The sequence below is a fragment of the Fonsecaea erecta genome (genome assembly GCF_001651985.1).
Source record: "Fonsecaea erecta strain CBS 125763 chromosome Unknown Scaff1, whole genome shotgun sequence".
NCBI classification, from domain to species: Eukaryota; Fungi; Ascomycota; class Eurotiomycetes; order Chaetothyriales; family Herpotrichiellaceae; genus Fonsecaea; species Fonsecaea erecta.
This window is the reverse complement of record NW_017387244.1, coordinates 731,106-750,320: the sequence shown is the minus strand read 5'-3', so window position 1 is coordinate 750,320 and position 19,215 is coordinate 731,106. Positions and strand designations below refer to the sequence as shown.

At 52.4% G+C, this 19,215-nt stretch overlaps 7 protein-coding genes across 7 annotated transcripts; 3 read left to right on the top strand and 4 right to left on the bottom strand.

Annotated features, from left to right (window-relative positions):
- Positions 1 to 346: 346 nt before the first annotated feature.
- On the bottom strand, positions 347 to 2,140 carry AYL99_00248 (hypothetical protein; the record flags this gene model as incomplete). The annotated part of the gene is made up of 2 exons (XM_018831764.1): positions 347 to 1,211; positions 1,272 to 2,140. The coding sequence occupies 2 exons, from the start codon at positions 2,138 to 2,140 to the stop codon at positions 347 to 349; spliced, it is 1,734 nt and encodes a 577-aa protein (XP_018697643.1).
- Positions 2,141 to 4,932: 2,792 nt separating this feature from the next.
- On the top strand, positions 4,933 to 6,457 carry AYL99_00247 (hypothetical protein; the record flags this gene model as incomplete). The annotated part of the gene is made up of 4 exons (XM_018831763.1): positions 4,933 to 5,157; positions 5,235 to 5,389; positions 5,477 to 5,604; positions 5,661 to 6,457. The coding sequence occupies 4 exons, from the start codon at positions 4,933 to 4,935 to the stop codon at positions 6,455 to 6,457; spliced, it is 1,305 nt and encodes a 434-aa protein (XP_018697642.1).
- Positions 6,458 to 6,637: 180 nt separating this feature from the next.
- AYL99_00246 (hypothetical protein) lies at positions 6,638 to 8,665 on the bottom strand (the record flags this gene model as incomplete). Its single annotated transcript, XM_018831762.1, has 6 exons — positions 6,638 to 7,266; positions 7,318 to 7,598; positions 7,665 to 7,877; positions 7,927 to 8,352; positions 8,415 to 8,468; positions 8,544 to 8,665. 6 exons carry the CDS (start codon positions 8,663 to 8,665, stop codon positions 6,638 to 6,640), a joined length of 1,725 nt encoding a protein of 574 aa, XP_018697641.1.
- A 441-nt stretch (positions 8,666 to 9,106) lies between these two features.
- Positions 9,107 to 11,395, top strand: AYL99_00245 (hypothetical protein; the record flags this gene model as incomplete). The annotated part of the gene is made up of 10 exons (XM_018831761.1): positions 9,107 to 9,379; positions 9,438 to 9,514; positions 9,568 to 9,619; positions 9,682 to 9,856; positions 9,917 to 9,947; positions 10,048 to 10,112; positions 10,163 to 10,669; positions 10,723 to 10,883; positions 10,953 to 11,228; positions 11,285 to 11,395. The coding sequence occupies 10 exons, from the start codon at positions 9,107 to 9,109 to the stop codon at positions 11,393 to 11,395; spliced, it is 1,728 nt and encodes a 575-aa protein (XP_018697640.1).
- A 298-nt stretch (positions 11,396 to 11,693) lies between these two features.
- Positions 11,694 to 13,672, bottom strand: AYL99_00244 (hypothetical protein; the record flags this gene model as incomplete). The annotated part of the gene is made up of 2 exons (XM_018831760.1): positions 11,694 to 13,219; positions 13,267 to 13,672. 2 exons carry the CDS (start codon positions 13,670 to 13,672, stop codon positions 11,694 to 11,696), a joined length of 1,932 nt encoding a protein of 643 aa, XP_018697639.1.
- Positions 13,673 to 14,400: 728 nt separating this feature from the next.
- AYL99_00243 (hypothetical protein) lies at positions 14,401 to 15,525 on the bottom strand (the record flags this gene model as incomplete). Its single annotated transcript, XM_018831759.1, has 1 exon — positions 14,401 to 15,525. The coding sequence occupies one exon, from the start codon at positions 15,523 to 15,525 to the stop codon at positions 14,401 to 14,403; it is 1,125 nt and encodes a 374-aa protein (XP_018697638.1).
- Positions 15,526 to 16,839: 1,314 nt separating this feature from the next.
- On the top strand, positions 16,840 to 18,044 carry AYL99_00242 (hypothetical protein; the record flags this gene model as incomplete). Its single annotated transcript, XM_018831758.1, has 2 exons — positions 16,840 to 17,541; positions 17,613 to 18,044. 2 exons carry the CDS (start codon positions 16,840 to 16,842, stop codon positions 18,042 to 18,044), a joined length of 1,134 nt encoding a protein of 377 aa, XP_018697637.1.
- Between the last annotated feature and the right edge of the window lie 1,171 nt (positions 18,045 to 19,215).

Genomic DNA, 19,215 nt, shown 5'->3' with positions numbered 1-19,215 from the left:
AGGCAAAACTTCATGTGTTCCATAGATTTTAACTCTGCTCCGACTCCTTACGATTAATATGAGACGAAAATACAATGACACGATTCTGTTCCTGTTGGTCGTCCCTGTGTTGAATCGAACTTTGTTGCTCTATCGGACAAGGATGCAGGTCACAGACCAGGATACATTTGTCTGTCATGTTCAAGTAGTTGACCCGTTATAAAACTAATTGCTAGAATCCTGACCTTTTGTATTGGATACACAATGGTCCGGTGCTGATGTGGTACATATTATGGACCCAAACAAGAACTTGGTATTTACTCCCCTTAGTAAATCCGCAATATCCTGTTGAATTTGGCATGATATCTCACAGAAATCCTTCTTCCTCTTCTCCTTCTTCTGTTTCTCTGAAGTCCTCCTCGTCATCATCGTCGTGGTCGGCCATCTCGCACGCGTCCACCCAAAACTTCCGCCCAGGCTCGTCACAGTACGTCTCGAACCACAGGAACAACCTCATGGTCTCCTCGACGATGGGCCACGACTCGGGCGTGCGCTGGACCGCGGCAAACTCCAGCAGCGTGGCGAAGCTGCCCAACAGCTTGTCCCGCTTGCGGTACCCGTCCGCCTGCTCCGTGCACATCCAGCCCCACGCCACCGCGCACAGGAACAGGTCGGGCTGTTCTTTGGGAATGCCCGCCTTGACTGCCTTCACCAGGATGCGCCCCAGCCGCTCGGCGATCTTGGACTGCAGCTTCGTCCGTGGCGGCATGGGCACCACGACGAACACGGCGTACGCGAACAGGATGTGCCGACAGATCTCGTACACGATCCGCTCGGTCTGGGTTTCGTCACTGTCGCTGCTTCCATCCTCATCGTCGGTGCTGTTCTCGGGCAGTGTGAGCATGTCATGCAGCACGCACCAACGCATGTACCGGACCAGGGCCATGTTGGGGGTGTGCACCGGCTGTTGGTCTTCCGGGAGAAGGTACGTCCGCAGCAGTTGATCGAAGTCCGCCGAGAAGATGCTCACGCGGTCGGCGATCTCCACAAGCGGCTCGAGACTGGTGTAGCCGTCGCTGATCAATTTGTGGAAGCCGGTAGTCAGGGTTTCCAGCATGGCCTGTGCTATAGCGTCCGATTGATGGGTGCGGTTGCCGATGTGGAACGTTGTCGGAAACACGAGGTCGAAGTGGGGATGCTTCAAGTCCCTCCAGGAGGTGAGAATATCGCATCTTTTTTGGTAGCCATTATTAGTCGACGACTGAGAAAGGAGGGCTTAGAGTCACACTTACACTTGAATCACAATGGCCAGACTCCTCCGCTTCAACGTGCGAAGCCCGCCCCACCGGTCCACGATGGCATACACGGCGTTCAAATGTTCCATGCCCGTATCCATGTTCGCGTAGTAGTCGACGTCGTGGAGATGGGACAGAAAGGGCAGCTTCTGGCGCTTGTACGCATCGTGGCCCCTCAAGTTCTCACCGGTGCCGTGCGAGGCCAAAGTGGTGATGCCCAAGAGGGCCTCCTCGGAGACGTTGTCCCCGTTCTGCTGGATGTAATCGAGCAACGACCGGATGGCCTTGGTCTTGTACGCCAGCCGGAGCTGTTCGTTCTGCTTGGTCGTGCCGCGGCCACCGTACTGGTAGGCGTTGTGCGTCGCGCCGGCGAACACAATCGTGTACCAGGTGATGGGGCAGTGGATGACCGACTGCATGATCTCGGCCCTGGCGGCGTTCTGCCCGCCGCCACCGTCCGACAGGCACAGCTCGGTCCAGTGGCACGAGATGGCGTGGTCCAGCATCTCGTGCACGTACAGAGGCACCACCCCGCCATTCCCACCGCCCTCGCCGATCGTGTGGAAGGGGTCTGACCGACTGGCTCCCAGCAGGATCTTGACGGGCGACTCGCGTTTGGCTTTGGCTTTCAGCTCCTGGAGGGCTGACTCATCGGTCCATTCTGTTGTGGCATTGGACTTCCTGGGCGGCTTGCGACTGCGGTCATGCGCATCTGTGACTTGTCCCTTGGCTTTGGCGGCGGCCCTGCGCAGTTTGGCCTTCTTGTGGTATTCGCGAGCGGCGTGCTGCGTCCGGGTCACGCCTTCGTCAGAGACGGGCTTCCGGGGCCGGCCTTCACTATCGCATTCGATGAACAGCACTTTCATCGTGACGATGACGGACGCTCCGACGAGATGTGGCTTCGTTGCGTGCCATGCGCACAGGCAGTAGTCACAGACGCAGGTTTGTCGATGGTGGTGATGGTTTGAGTAGGCTAGTCTATCTTTACGACAAGACGCCCTGATAACCGCCCACGCTGGACGCACCACGTGTTCAGCTCACTAACCCCAAGACGTGCCGACCATCCGCCTGCATGAATCGAGAATGGGTGCTGGACAGTCATTGGCGAGCTCGTGTTCTACAGCGGTCTGGAGCTGAATACCCCTGTTTGTGACTGGTCTGTTCATAGGTCCGTGCTTCAATTGTGGGTTCTCGTTTTGTGCGCAGGAAAGGATGTTTCAGCCGGTAAATCTCAAGCCACATCGGTAAGTCGACGGGAAGAGCAACATTGCTCTTGAAATTTTCCACGGGGTCAAATGAATGAGTGCTGCGAAGATCAGAGCCCGGATACGAGATGAGCCACCAGCTGTCTCTGACCAGATATCTTCTAGTGACATGTCAAGCGAGGTCCAATAGTGCCTCTTCTCGCCCCAGAAGGATGGTACGTGAGGAGGAGAGGACGAAGAAAAGCCCTGTGCAGGTAAGCGATGCTGAAAGTTTCATGCTAAACCTCCTCACTAGCTGCTTCGAGCCCAGGGCCTCGTCGACGATTTTTACGAGGGCTGCAATTAGAGGCCCAGAACTCGCTTACAATATCTCCTTTCTCTCCAAGTAGGTGAACTCAAATTCTTCTTTGGTGAGTCTTTGTAGCGTTTTGATCAACGAGAACCACTTGAAACAACAAAACGTTCGCTTGCTACAGATCTAGCGAGAGAAACAGGGCTTAGTGTGCGCAGTCAAAGTAAGCATTAGCCTGTACCGAGTATCTTACGCATGATCTCCCTGAAACTGCATCGCCCAGATCATTGTCAATACTGGCGCGAATGCGTTTAGTGGGGACCCCCTCAACGGGATTGTCAACGTCGATTCCCAGTTTTCGAGTCTAATCGTCGTCTCGAAGATAATGGAAGGCCAAATGTCAAATTAGCCCACTTGATCTCGCAGCATTCGACCGGATGTTTCTGCAGGCACAATTGCTGCTTTCGCTCTGAAACCCTTCGGAGCCTATGAAGGCTACCAGGCTGTCACCATACCAAAGTTTCAGAAGCTTGCAGGTATGTACAAAGTGGACCGTTGACCGCAGACAGGCAGAAAGACCCCACTGGAGCCACCCTTACGGCAAGTCAGAACCAGGAGATTTCATTTCAAAGCGTTATTGCTATTCGCAGACGCTGCGACCAAGGCTTTGGATGATGATAAAGGCGGTGTCAGAGGTGAAACGAAGCACTTGAACCAAATACGGACGCAAGACAAGTGTCAAGGGAGTGTGCTTCTCATAGAGGCGCTCTGAGACACTCCGAGGACGAACAAAACACAATACTATCGCCAGATTATCGTTGCACCTAATACCTACGAAATGCCTGCCCACCCACTGGGCACAATATCTGTGTTGGCCAATTTACACCCGAGATAGACTCTTTCATGATAGCTAGTATCAAATGAACAAACAATGCTCGTGACAACTTAACCTCAAGCCAAGCTCAAGCCCACCCCAGCCAAGCATCGCTGCGGCTCTAACCTGATCATTAGTGTACCGTAGCACAGAGGCTTTCCACGTTTCACGCCCTACGCAGAGCACTCGGTCGCCCCATTGCGTCCTTACAACGCCGGCAGCATTAAAGTTGAGGAATTAGAGATGATGATATGTTTTCATAGCTTCACATTGGCCAAGGGCACCTCGAGTAGCCAGTCGAGTGCTTTCAGCCTCGGACGGCGCTTGGGAGACCAAGTCCAAAGCGTTGCTAAGTGGCGAGACAGGGATGATAGCCCTATGGCGCAACAATGCGTTTAGACAGAGAGGTCGAGGAACAGGGCAGGAGGTATGAAGCTGGATATCGGACCGCTGGACAAGTCACCTCGCTGGGCTTTATTGGGCGACTTTGGATGGACGAGAGTAAGCCATCTGATCAGCCACATTGCCCTCTATATTTTCCTTGGGATATCTTCGCGGTCCACAAGTAACATAATGGCACCAAAGCTTCTGATGTATTCTTCGTGTGTCCTCAACTGTCGGCCACGCAATGCATCGAAGTAGCTGGCTTGTGAAGTACATTTCTAACCACTGGGATTTGACAACATGGGGGAAATATAGAAGCTGGGAGAGATAAATACTGGTATGCTGTGTGGCGCGATCCAAGGCTCCCGCAATTCAGGGGTTAGAATATGTAAAGGGGAGAGACAGATGGACACTTGTCACCATGTATCCTCCACCGAGACCCGGTTCCAAAGTAACCCGATGCCCACGAATTGCCGCGGGGGCCCTCATCCTCCTCCTACCGCTAAGTTCTCTTCTATCTATTTCCCAATCACGCATGTTCTGACGCCGACCCCGAAATACTCCATACAGAGAGAGAAAGTGACCTGTTCCTCATATTAATGTGGTACCCTCGGTCATGCTTCCGATTGGACAAGACCCTGTTCCGGTCCCGATACATACGGTATTGTCACTGGCAGGTAAAATATCCCTCGACGAGAATCCCCACCCCCGCTTTTGGAACGAGGACAACGGTGCTAGTATGCGAAAGACGAAAGGACTGGACATCAGGCCGGCCTTCGGGAGGAAAGATGCTCGCTCCATGCTGCCGATCACAGGTTTGCTGCATATAAAGATCGCTATCTCATGGCCCCAGTCCACATTAGATATCCAGCCCAGATTACGAAGTAGGAGGGACAGCAAACCATGTCGAACACAATGACCAACACCGCCGCTACCGTCTCCGACAGTGAGGCTGTGCGCCTCCCACCGCCCACGAACAAGACCGAACTCGGACCAGCGCCCATCTATGATGTCTATCAACTGTCCGATGACCGCACGCAGACGCTCCGGAAATTGCTGGAGAAAGGCCACAAGACCGTGGCGCCGCTGCGCAATCCGCAACTCATCCTGCACAGCCATTTGCCACATGTACAAACTCCGCCCGAAAAGAGGAAATATAATAAGCTAAAAGACCATTGATCTATGTAGCTAACGCTGGGGTACAGCTTCTCGGCTCTGCCTACGCGCTGGGCGCAGACGGCGAGCAGTTGACCAAGACGTACGAGCACGATATCCAGTCCCTGGTCAGGATCGATGAGACTTTCGTCCGGGGCGACAAGATCACCAGGGACAACTGGAGGCAGTTCCTCGGGAACAAGGAGTCTGTGCATTTCCGTTGCGTTCGATGCTGGCGGCGGCATATTTTGTCGGTCACTAACTAACCAACCAAACCTCTGTTTGCTTGTAGGTATACCGTGGCTTACGTTGACTTTTTCGACGACGAGATCCGGAAGAACGGCGGCGACTGGGAGAAGGTCGTGCAGGAGTACCTCTACTCCGGGGACGAACCTCTCATCAATGGCTTTTGTGGCGGTCGTAAGTTCTCCTGTCCTGTTTGACTACTGGCCCACACAGTGACAAGAACAACAAAGTTGGACACCCCTTCATCCATCTTGCGTATGGCTACGAATTTCGGATCCCTGAGGTCGTTACGCAAGCCTTGAGTCTCGGATGCACCGAGTACGTGGTGTGCCACGGGCTGATCGACAATCCGCCGCCGATCCCGTCGCCGTACAAGACGCGCAGCCTCGCCGAGGTCATCCGGCGGGTGGAGGCGGACCCGCGCTTCGACGGCATCATCGAGTTCCCCGGGACCGTGAACTTCGGCATCGTGCTACAGCACCGCTTCGAGGCCTTCATGGAGCACTGGAATGCCTGGGAAGTGACCGACCCGGTGCAGCAATTTGAACAGTGCTGCGACCTGTCGGTGGTGTTGGCAATCAGTCCCACGGCGTACGGCGAGGGCAAGTACGACTTCTTCTACGCCCACATTATGACCGTGGCGCATGCGCTGCGAATTCTGTTCCAGTACATCCCCGCGGACAGGCAGGTCTCGATCTTGCGACAGTACGCCTTCTTCACCATCTTGATCTATATCCTGCAGAACAGGCTTTCGTTTGGCATCGAGCGCATCGAATCCGTCGACACGAGTCCTCACGAGAACTGGGACGCGCTCGCACAAGCCGCGCTCAAGCACCGCTGGGCCCTGGACGACCACTTCTTCAAGGTGGTGCGAGCCATCAAGGCATTTGCCGAGACGTACGGCGAGAAGGACGGCTTCTATCTCAAAGCGGCCACGAAATATGTGACGGACTTCAACGGCTGGGAAGGCTTTGGGGAGGGCATCATGGGCTTCCTTCCCAGTCGCGATGGGTATATTCCAGCTTGAGGTGTGGCCAGACTCATCCATGAACTCTTCCGTATGTAATGTCAAAATATAATATTCGACCATGTCTTGGGTACGTCTTCGTGCCAATCGATCATTCTGACAGCTTCACCAGCCTGTCCAATTGATGAGGAATGGGGTTTTGATTTGATCTGCCAGGCGCTAAGCATCTTAGGCTGTGTTTCATCCCCAGTTCTGCCATAGTGGCTCGTCGAGGAAGTCAAGAACGTTGAACGTATCTGGCATCACGCACTCGCTCGGCAGTCCAAGCATTTCGGTGTCAAGATCAGACATCGAATTATCCAGTTGAGCTCTTCTTGACTGTTCTGCTTTTCGCGCTTCGTGCACGGCCTTAATGTCTTGTATCTTCGCTGTCACCGTCAACCAGACTAGCGGCACACTGCGGGGCAGTGAATTCGAGAACGGTGTGGGGTCGGCCAATTGATTGGTTTGTAGGATAAGCTCCCTTGCTTCATCGGCCTTTTTCGCCAATTGCTCCAGCACCTCGCTGAAATTTAAGTATGTAGCGACATAGTTCTGGTCCCAGCCGTCGTGTTGACAAAGAGACAGCTTCGACAGGGTCACGTAGAGATGGCTGACGATCGTGAACGTCGAGTATGGGACGTCGAAATGGATTGAAGCTGGCAGTGAGTGGAATATCTCAAAAAAGTGCTTTGCGGAGGTGAGACACGCGAACAGCATGTCGAGGCGCGTGACGGAGAAAGACCCATATCTGGCGGCAGGGATATTGTCGTCCAAAGCGATCTCGCACAAGAATGTCTCGATGGCATAGTAGTGCATGAGGAGTTGTACTGCCTCTTGTCAGCATCCCATGCCGCTATCTATGGCAATGGGTAACTCACCACTTTGAGGAAGCTCAAAATTCATGGACCCTTTGCATTTGCGGAGCTCGACCTCGAGAGACTTCACATAGGCCCCTATCGGCGCCGATATGCTTGACGAGGAGTCCCACTCTCTTTGGATAATTGTGCGGCTGATCTTGTCGCAGAGGTGGCTCAGCTTGATCAGTTGGACAAGGTAGATGTCTGTCGGGTACTCAACTGCCTCGGAGATCATGGTAAGACACTCTTCACTGTACTTGGTATATCGGATGGCCTCGAAATCTCGAGCCGTCATGGATATCCTGGTGTTCGAGCATAGCATTAGCATTGGGGGTTCTTCCAAAGAATCTCTCAACGGAAACACATACACCGAAGTCAAGTAGAAGCAGCCCAGATGAGCTCTTCGGTCTTCGAGTGTTCGTGTTGCTGCCTCATGTCGATCCATGCGGAAATAATCCCTTTGAGGCTTCGCGTATTTTCGAGGAGTGTAGTGCTTGTTCAGACCAAGATCGATCATCACCGACATGACGAGGTGAACAATGACTGTCAATTGACCGCCGAGATGGATATTGATATGATACCTGTGGCGTTAGGTCAACCTCGTCTCCTCAATGGGAAAGCCGACCATACCACGCCAAGAAGACGAGAAGTCCTTGCAGCAAGTCCAAGCTCTGCTCACCGTGAGTCATCATCTTCTGGCCAATGATTTCTTTGACCGCCTTTCCGATCGCTGTCTGTCGTGGTATGTCGTGTCGACAGGCGACCATCATGACAACCAGCAGGAGAAAGGGCTTCTTTGCCCGGAGCTCCTCGACACTCATGTGCTGGGGAATAACCACGAAGGGGAAATGAAGCATGTATTCATTCCGAAACACATCGAGCATTAGCCGTGCCTCATCGGTGCTTTTGGTGAACTGATCGATATATGTGCTCAAGGAAAGCAAAGGTTGGCCGGGAAGTGGCAGCGAGGCGCAGGCGACCTTGGGGGCGCCAAGCTCGGAGGCAGTAAGGATTGCAGTCACACCGTCGAGCTTTTGTTCTAAGCGAACAACATCTCTGAAGGGGGTAAGTCTTTCAATAGAAAATCACACAACACCAGGTTAAGACTTTTCACCTACGGTTTCTGTCGGGGCTTGCGTCTCTGAGCGCCCGGTGGTTGGGCGCGACATGCCCTATTCAGCCTCAGACAGCTTCGCCAACGGATCGTCAACTAAGCAATTTTCACACAAGTGTACTTGTGGACATACCGCTTGCAGAAGGTCTCTCCCTGTTCGGTCTCACATCGTACCTTGGCAGCGGCACACGGGACACAGGCTCTCGGAGCACGGACGCCGCTGGTGTCGTCAAGCTGCGTGGGTGCCTCGGGCATGTCGTGGCACTCGTGTCCGGCTATCTGTTATCGCAGAGACGAGGAGCTCGGGAGGAAGATTCGAAGAGAAAGCCTTGCCCGACGCTACATTCTGAAAGGATCTAGGTAGGCACAGAGTAGAGGAAAAGGAGGAACGGGGAGGAACCAGAACGCAGAAGCGGAAATTCCGGTGCCGACGATCGCATCAGCTAGTCAAAAAAAATGCATCCGTCTGACAAGCCCAGCCAGCCATTGAATATGCAGAGACCAATCGTCAGACGAAAGAGTTTTCTAAACGTCGCGGGACTTTCAGCCAATCAACGTATTCTCCCCGTGGGGCAAGGCTATGGAATCCATCGGACACGGAGCACTGTCCCGATAGACACAGAATTGGTTTAAATGCAGAAGGAAGGTTTATGCTGGTCTTCCTAGGCTCATTGAGCAGTAGTACGACATCCCAGCATGGCGTCTCTAACCACTTCAGAGGTCTCAGTCAAGGACATGGAACTAAAGAGCTGCAATGCTGCCAGCTCCGAGGGAGACATCACCAATACTACCAACCAGCACACAGAGAAGATGGACGACACGAACACGAAAGATTCACCAATTGCAAATGGAGAGCAAGACAGTCAGTCCAACCGCAAGAAAGTTCTGGGAGGTCGAGTCTATATCCTCTTCGCCGCAGTCTTTCTGTCGACCTTTCTCATGGCCCTCAACGGCTCTATCATCGCAACAGTAAGCCTTAGACAAAGCCTTGGCTCAAACTGGCTGTATACTGAGTCTCTCAATGCAGGCCATTCCGAAGATCACAACGCATTTCAACTCTCTCAAGGACATTGGTTGGTACGGGAGTGCGTATCTCGTCGCAACGTGAGTCGTCCAGCCAGCTCTCAATAAGGACAAAGCATTGATTCCCGTTCCAGGTGCGCTATGCAGCCTCTTGTTGGCAGGATCTATACCCACTTGCCGACAAAAGTGAGAGAAAGAGAAATACGACTCTCTGCAACGGTACTCCTCGTTGCTGACCAGTTCTTCAGTATACATATCTCACATTCGCCTCCGTCTTCTCGATCGGGTCGCTTGTCTGTGCCACCGCTCCGTCATCGAAGGCTCTGATTGTAGGGCGAGCAGTGCAGGGCTGTGGCGGTGCCGGCGTCGTCAATGGGGCTTTTGCAGTCATCGCTGCTGTGGCCTCCAAGGACGATCGCCCATGTAAGGCCGCGGTCAATGATCTACCCCAAGCAAGATAACTGAAACTAACGACGGTCTCAGTGCTCATAGGTATTGCTGTCAGTCTTACCTCGTAAGTCTCCATTACCGTGATTATCCATGACGCACTCAAGAAGCTAAAGTGAGTGCAACCATTGCGTCAAACAATAATATTGACTGGAGCCTGTTTGTAGGATTGGGACTGTCATCGGGCCCCTCGTCGGTGGCGCTCTGACGCAAGACGTGTCCTGGAGATGGTGTTCGTGCTTCTCTGATACTAATTTACCCCAGATCTGCTGACACTCGTAGGCTTCTATATCAACCTGCCGCCCAGCGGCCTCGTGATATGTACGCTCCTGTCGCTGCCCATTCCAGAACAAGTCAAGAAGGAACCCGTACGCCCCAACCTCAAAGCCATCGTCACGAAGGAACTCGACCTTGTGGGCTTCGCCATCTTCGCCCCGGCCTGCATCATGTTCCTGCTCGCCCTGATCTGGGGAGGTAACCAGTATCGGTGGGACTCGTCCGTCATCATCGGCCTGTTCTGTGGTGCTTTCGGCACCTTCGCCACGTTCGCCGGCTGGGAGGTGTTCAAAGGTGAAAAGGCCATGATCCCGCCGGCCATTGCCAGAAACCGGCTTGTGATCTTCGGATGCGTCACGTCGTTCCTGCAGATCGGAGCGTTGTTGTCCCTCAGTTACTATCTTCCCGTGTGGTTCCAGGTTGTCAAGGACGAGAGTCCCGTCATGAGCGGAGTTATGGTGCTTCCGACAGCCATTGCGCAGGCTATTAGCGGTGTAACGGCCGGCAAATTAGGTGAGTTGTGGCATATCCCACGTCTGGAAGAAGCGTTGCTCAAGGCCACAAAGTCCAGATTGTTGGCTACTGCACGCCCTGGGCACTATTCGGCTGTGTCCTGACTTCCATCGGATCCGGGCTGATGACTACCTTCACCCCTTCTACCGGTGCGGGACCTTGGATCGGGTACCAGATACTCGCTGGCACGGGAAGGGGTTCCGTAGTGCAAATGGTGAGACGATCCAGCTCCGGGCAAAGTTCAGGGTGCATTGTTGGCTGACTGAACTGTTTGGTGCTTTAGCCAGTCACTGCGATTCAAAACCTCCTGCCACCAAAGCAAATCTCCATAGCCACCTCGCAGATATTCTTCTGGCAGTATCTGGGAGGAGCGATCTTCCTCGCTGTCGCCGAGACAATTTTCACCAACTCCCTGAGATCATCACTGAAGACTTACGCTCCAGGTGTGAATCCCGAGCTCGTCATTGACGTTGGGGCCGCTGCAGTCCGCTCAAGTATGTCCAGTGGCCAGCTTCCAGGTGTCCTTCGCGCCTATAACCACGCTATCGTATCGACCTTCGTAAGTTGGACACCTGGCCAATTTGGAAATGTGCTTTGAACTGACCCCTCGCCCAGTATCTTGCGGTGGGCGCCTCCTCAGCAGCATTTCTCACGAGCTTCGGCATGGGATTCCAGAAGCTGCCCAAGAAGGAGAGCAAAAAGAAGCCAAAAGGCAACGAAGCATAGTCTTCCCGGCGCTGCAGCTGGAGGCTTCTTCCCCACTAGAACTTTCTGGCTATCTTTTCAGTCATGCTATATCTGATCTCATCTGCTCCATGTACAATAGTTCAAGACCGCGGCTTGAGAAAACTGAATTCTGATTGTGGCTCTGGTCAAAGACTCGACTCCATAAGATTCACTTGGCAAGGCGACTCATTTGGGACTTGACAATTCGTGTAAGAATAGAAAATCATTCATATGTGTCAATCTCTCAGTTTCCCGCAATCCAAGACCTATAATGCGCCGAACAAAATATAGTACTGTGTTATGTCCACTCTAGAGCGAGACAGCACATATCGAAACCCCCTTGTTGCAGGCGAAGCACCATAGAAGTCTCATTCTCGGATCGTTGGAAGCTCACCTCCTCTCCCGGCTGAATGTCTTCAAGTTTGACGAGCCGACTTGACGTGCTCTTGCCAATCTCACTGCCTGTTATCAAGCTTATGTTGCCATAACGCGGTGGCTGGATCTCTACCACGATCGCAAGGTCCGCAGTGTTGATCAGCTGTGGTGTGTCTGGGCTGACGCGGACTGGCACACGGCTGTTTGATGTGAGAGTCGAGCTGGTAATTGTGCTTTCGGAGTTGACTTCGCTCAAGACTGCGTCATGAGACTCTGTTTTGCTTGGCGTGCTACTTCCGCTGTGGTGTCGTGTGTCTGTCTTCAAACTTGAGTTCCACCAGGAGTCAGTAGTCGTAGTTGTCTCCCCGTCGGTGTGCGGCGGGGAACCGTCATTGCTGAGGGGCATTCTAGATGCTGCCGAAGCTCTCGAACGTGGAGCGGGAGAGCCCAGGAGACCTTGCCCAGTCTCATCTGCAGCTGGCAGCAAACTTGACTGTGTGTCAAACCTTGCACTTAAGAGGGTAGAAAGCGGTGAAAAAGTCGGCATTTCGTATAAGTTTTGTCTGCTCGTGAGAGGGTGATAGCCACGCCGTGGGTGTTTCTTCCTTCCCAAGAGCGAACAGTCGCGATTCATTCGCCGTATAACAGTCCGAAGCGCTGTAACCTGTCCTGGAGTGTACTCTGCAAGGTCGGGAATAGTCCATTGGTCGTATAGTCGCCCGTGTGTAGCTGTGACCAAGAAAGTACCAATCCGTTTGATGAATAGGTGACACAGAAAACATGCTTCCTTGCTGGTACCAATCACTCGGGGCAATACCGGGGTCATTGAGAGTAGATAGTGAACAACCAACTGTATCTCTGCGTGGACATAACAAGGAGTTTTCTTTCCGTCAAGAGATATTGAGCTTATTCGAGCTTCAAAAGGGTCGATGTAATATGCTTTGACATTTGAGAACAAATGCCTGGATTTCCTCCGGCGAGCTTCTCTAGCCAACGTCTGTGGGATCCGGTGATACGCGCCAAGCTTGTCAATCTGCGTGATGTACTTGTTGTTGAACCATTGTTGAGCACTCAGACCAGCGTTCTCGAGATTGAGACGGAATGGCATTTGTCCCTCGGAAGTGGCAATGGCGTAACATTCCTTGACGACCTCCTGTAGGTCCCATTCCAGCTGTGGATTTTCTGGACGTAGGACATTTTCGAACATCATCCTCAGCTCGGATAATTTTCTGACGAGGTCGAGGGCAGCCGGTGTAGAAGCTGCAGCTTGCATTCGGCCCAGAGCCTGTTCAGGACCGGACGCTGATGAGCTTGATGAATCCCTCTTGTGTGGAACAGGTGCTAAAGGAAGCTCCCCAAGAAAGAACCGCATGCGAGACATAATACGTTCCTGCGAAAGGCTCAATATCAATCGCGATAGTGTCGCAGTGCACCCCTCAAGCTTCATACCTGCGAGGTGGTTAGAACGCACATATGGTGAGGAGGTCTATACTGACCGCCCCGTGCGCAAGACATTAGGCATCCACATATTTGTTCCAGCGTGCTCTTGACTTCCGCCTGGACTCCTTCATTTGCAGCAACACGTATGATAAGGCCCGGAGGTTCTGGAATTTCCTCAATACAAACTGCAGTGGTGCTCTCAACTTCTTCTTGAGCTCTCAAGATGAATGCGAAATCATCTGCAAGGCGCTGCTCAGTCTTGAAGGACAATACCCGAGCTCCAGTGGCAGGAGGCAGCTCTTGGGTACTAGCTGACCGTGACACCGAGTATTTCGAGTCACCGGGCACACCTTTAGTCGCAGCGGAGAGTGCAACGATTCTTCGACGGAAAGCATCTTCTGGTACATCCTGCCATATAGAGTTTCCCGCTTTAGCAGTCTGGACTGTTCGTGCAACAGACATCACGCAGCACGGTGATCGTGCCGATGAATTATCAGGTCGAAGAGGCCCTCACATGTTAGAGCTTTGGTACATGAGCGATCGGCTTGAAGTTCATGCGGCATTCAACCACCAGTAAGGACCCGCCAACTGGCATCGACAAATGTTGACGCTTCGGGTTGTGATTGGATCGCTTATGTGGGCGCATGCGTGTCGACCATCAACGGTGTAGGAGTGTGGCTCAGATTGGAGACGCTAAATGCCGAAGACCTGACCGTGGCACATTTTGGGGCCCAACAGCACATTCTGAGTAGTTATGTGCCATGTCTCAAAGAACGATTGGTAACGAGTAGCGAGTGTCAGGTCTGGGCGTGTCCATTGCGTGGAGTTGCTGAGCATAAGACTTCACCGTTTCAAATGTCGAGTGAGGCATCATTTCGTGGGTTGGTCTCAGCCCATATCCAGACCATCTTCGTTTCTTAGTCGCAGTGACAATTTATTTTCAGCGCATTAGAAGAAGTCTGTGCTCCGCTTTCGGTACAACACGAAGTTGCAAACAGAGCCCTGCCGCCTCAGACACAATACAAAGCTGAACTGTCTTTCCGTAATAATAATGACCTTTGCTTCTTTCGTTATAAGTTTGCGGCGTTAGGTTTTGGCACTATCTGTTGATATCCGGAGCTGCACAAATCGAGAGTTTCCGGTTTCCAGGACCAATCCGTGTTCTGCGATTCGTAGATTTGGCCCCGATATCAACCTAGTAACCTCACGGGTCTTTTAAACAAGCTGGGTGGTAGAGAATTTGACCGAGAATCATGGATCCGGGACCATCGATGTTGAAGATCCTGGCTGAAGATCCGAAAAACACCAAAGCACTGTGTCCTTTCAAGAATATTCAGTCTTTCGATGACAAACGTCTGATCTCGTTCAGAAGTAAGCTCGGGGGCGATGATCCCAAGAGGTAGCAGGATGGCCGTGTTGAATTGGGAGTCTTTAGACAGCGAGCGGAAAAGGTCGATGGCACGTTTTGAATACTTTTTGATCTGTTTGTGGGCTATGAATGGCGGATATGCGAGCGTCGTCGGCGTATCTATCAGCCCATCACGGTCTCTGAGCTGCTTGAAGAAGTGGATTCGGCTCGAGATACGGTAGATTTCGCCTATGATGATCTTTTCATCCCTCTTTGCATTGCTTCCGGCACCAGTTGTAACGGAAGAAGGCTTCTGCGTCAGAAAGACGTCGGCAGCTCCCGCATGCTCTGCGGCTTTCCTTCTCATGCTGCAACTTGGGAGGAAGTCCAGGCTAACATCCCAGCAGTCGATGTCAAATGATGAGACGTGTTGCACAATATTGCTAATGCGGCAGAGTAAAACCGCGAAGTTCGGTCTTTTCTGGTGAGATGAATTTCTGAGAATAAATTCCTCGTAACCACCACAGGATTTTGAGGTAACACTTGTGTCAGCCACCAGTGCCAGGAGTTGGTTGTAGGAAACCAGGTTGTAGAGGAACAGGTGTAGTGGTGTTTTAAAAAGTCCTCCATTATCCTGGCTAATCCCTTGACGGCGCAAATAGTCCTGCGCAAATTCCAGATAGGGTCGAATGTCCTCGTAGACTTCGCCGGACAGCTTTCCAAAGACTGCCATTAGGGCGGCCGTAGTAACCAGGCAAAGATCATCAGATTCGACGTTGGTAACCCGAAAATAAAATCCGGCATTCGTGATTTCGTCGCTCGCTGAATTTTGTTCCGGAACAGCTGGTCTCCAAGTCCTCCTAGAGATCTGATGGCTTTTCTTCAATGCGCGAAGTCGCAAGCGGGAGATCTCGCGGTCTAAAGAAGGCAGATTCCTCGACTTGGCGTGCAGCCCTGCAATAGCCATCAGAGTCCAACGGACGGGTTCGTATTGAATAGCAACAGGAGCGAGGCACGACAAAAACGGATTGTCTATATCTGAGTGCGTTGGATATGTTCTTGCAAAGCGATTGATGTAATGGTCCCAGAGAACACGCTCGACAAAGGAGTCTGTGATTGCAACACAAGGAAGATACGGTATTGTAGCAGGAACCTGCCAGTCGTGTTTGCCATGTGAGACCGACCCACCTACGTCTTGGCTATGTTCCTCGATATCCAGCTTTGGAACGGTTCTGCCGTATGCAAAGGCACTCTGGGATGGGTGCGCCCGGCGGGACGATGCGGGCCCTCTGCGCCGTATGCCATCTCGCGTTGGATCATCTTCCCATAGAAGTCGTGGCTTGTAGCCTCCGCACGCAATGTTCAAGCGCTTGCAATTGTCGCACGAAGGTCTTCCAAAATCGCATTTCTTTTTCCTGGGCGATTCGGAAGATATTCAGTTGTTGTACCTGAAAGGGCGCCAGATTCTTCGCGTGTCAGCGGACCTACCTCCGTTTGCACGTCAAGCACCCACCTCTTTCTCGTTTCGCTCGAGCCATCCTTGCAGGAATGGATTTCAGTGAACTTCTGGGGAATGTGGAATGGTATAATCGGGTCCCTGTTTCCAGATAGGTGATAGCAGTACTGTGCATTTTGTATGCGTTCTTATCGGTTGCCAACGTTTCTGCCCTCGGATAAAGCCGTCACTGACATGATGGAGATGACCGCGAGCACCTGTACGGAGCCGTTCAACATCTATCGACAAACAGTGTTTTGGTATAACTAATCACGGGGCTTTCATTCTTGAACAGAGAGTGTCGAGATAGTGTCGTAGGGCGCGATGTCTCACGCAGCACACGTCTCTAGAGGACAGTTGCACCCTTTGGGGTGTTGAATCAGGTTGACGGCGCATCAGCCCTGATCAATAACTGGACCATAGCACGGCCAACACTGATATCAAGACAGCTAGGTTAATCAGAAGTATTTCAGCCAAAAGCATGCCATACCACGGGAGGGATTCTAATACCTTTAGTGGCTCTCGGCGGCTCGTAAGACCCCAACATGGCATAGCTCCCTTTCCCGATGTGGTGCCGCTCTCCGACAGACGATCTGTTGATATGGTGTCCTGTTGTGGGTTTTATGATAATGTCTGAAGGTGTTGACGCTCCGGAAGGTACTTATATGAGGAAGCTGTTGGCTGCTGACCAGATGAATCTGTGCTTCCAGATATTTCTCTAGCATCTCTCCCATTAGGCCAAGTTATACAGACCTCGGAAAGGGCAGACACACCCCAGCAGACAACATGGCTCCAGGAATTCTTGAATACCCTCTCACTGATGCGGCAACACAACCTCTGAAGTCAATCACCACAAAGTCAACCTTTCAGAAGTTTGATCCTGTGAAACATCTTGCGTATGTGGCGCCAAAGAAGATTCATACTTTGGAAGACCTTTGCCTGCCCCCTTCGCCAATTTCGCAAGTTGCCTCCACCGATCCATTCCCCTTGCTGTCCGAGGAGGCACTTCTCGAGCATCGACGGGAGTTGCTATCCGATGAGGTTCTCAATAACTGCATGTACAGCACGAGAGAGCAATCAGTTCAACTCCGTGGGATGGCCCCCAGATACGCCCCGTTTATTCATCAGTTCTGGACTTCTGCAGAAGTTCTCAAGATAGTCAGTGGTCTGGCAGGAGTCGATTTAGTGCCTGTCATGGACTTTGAAATTTGCCACACCAACGTCCAATTGGGTCCAGATGGTCTACCAGGGGTCAGAAACATACCAATCGTCCCACCCGGAGCTCCCGAGGAAGACACAACCCCAGCAGTTCAGGCAGTGCCCGCAGAGCCCGCAGTGGCTTCCAAGAAATCGGTCGTCCCCTGGCATCGCGACTCATATCCATTTGTCTGTGTTGTTATGTTGTCGGACGCCAGGCACATGAAGGGCGGCGAGACCGAGATCCAAAGAGGTGATGGCAGAACAATCAAAGTCCGATCTCCACAGATGGTGAGTACCACGCCAAACCCTGCCAGTACTTGAGGTGTTGGGTCACTGACAAAATTCCGCAACCACATCAGGGTGGTGCGGTGGTTCTCCAAGGCAGGCACGTGTCTCACACGGCGCTTCCAGTCGACAATATGCCCGAGAGAATCACCATTGTGGCTTCTTTCAGGCCGCGGGATCCCGTGCTGCTAGATGACTCTTCTCTGATGAATGTTCGAAATAAGTCTCGACTGCCGGAGATGTATTACCAATGGACCAGCTATCGTCTGCATTTGCTCGCCGAAAGATTCCGACTCGAAGCTGAAAAACTTGATGCTGTCTATCGCAAAGCAATTGAGAATACCGACCAAGGCAAGGCAGGGGCTTGCAACATAGACGTGGTTGATGTGGAGAACCTTGAAAAATGGATGGAAAAGCAAATGAGATATATGAGACGAACCATGTCTGAGATGAGACCGGTCACGGAGGACGACAACATCACCAAGAATGAGATTGAGGAAGTTTAGATGTAGATAGGGAGGGTATACGGTACGACGACTTAAGAGTTCTCGTGCCGTGCAAGAGACCTCCCTCGAAATAAACCATTTTCCCATCCGCAGCCCAGTCCGGGCTACCCTGCGCTGTCTTGCCTGACTTTCTGAGCTTGGGTCCTCTGCTTTTTCGTGCTCCTCGTTATCTTCACGCCTCGGCATTTTGGTGGTCGCTGTCAAACGTTCCAATGCCTCTTGTTCTATCGGTGTCATCTCTTTCATGCAGTCTGTAGTGACGAGGGGTCCATCGGAATCGTAGCAGAGATCACGGAGGATCGCAACAGGCTTGGTAAGCTTGACAAGGCGATGATAGACAGCGACACTTTGTCTGGTTCGAATGCTGAGGATTTAGCTACCAGAACGACAGACATTCCGCACTGAGGGAATGTCGGGCGCAAGCTGGAAGCTAAGCTCGGAGGAGGGAGGCAAGAAAGAGTCCCATCGACCTGTCCATCATGTCAAGGCTTGATGTCAAGAAGCTGCCACTCCAGAGAGATCTGCTTGAGATGAAATCTATCTCCCACAAATATTTGCTGAAACTTGGAAAGTGAAGCTGTGATCGCAATCCTGTGTCGCGGAGAACACAAGAGAACTGTTCACGTGTTTCATCCAGGGACACGTGCGCGAAATCTGAGTGGTCAATCCCACGGCTCGACGCCATTTCGTCAGGACACCTCTGAGCAGAACAAGCTCTCAATTTCGCCTTCCTTTCCAAATTACACACTGAGCGTCCGCATCTCAGTCGAGGAATTTACTGGGGTGGCGCATGGAGAAGCCTCCTCCCATCATTTACGCTCACGGCATCCTAGCATGAACTTGGTGGCTGCTCACTCAACCGAGTGCCTCTTTCCAGCGGTCCGCAGAAACACGTATACGCAGAGCCAGACACTCACATACACACCAGTGATGACACAGTTGCTATGGAGCATTGGCCGGGCTAGCATACGCCACCGACAATCCACGGATTGTCGCAACTTATCTCGTTCAGTCAACTTGAGGATATGATTGTGGGCATCCTGGGAAGAGAGTGACTGCCTGCCAGGCAGTGCTTGTATATTCTAGGCTGGTTCGGCAGACTCACAACGGATGCCAGACCCATGCGAGCCTACCCAGCCCCGAGCCCTTCTTTTTGTGCGGCTGCCGCGAT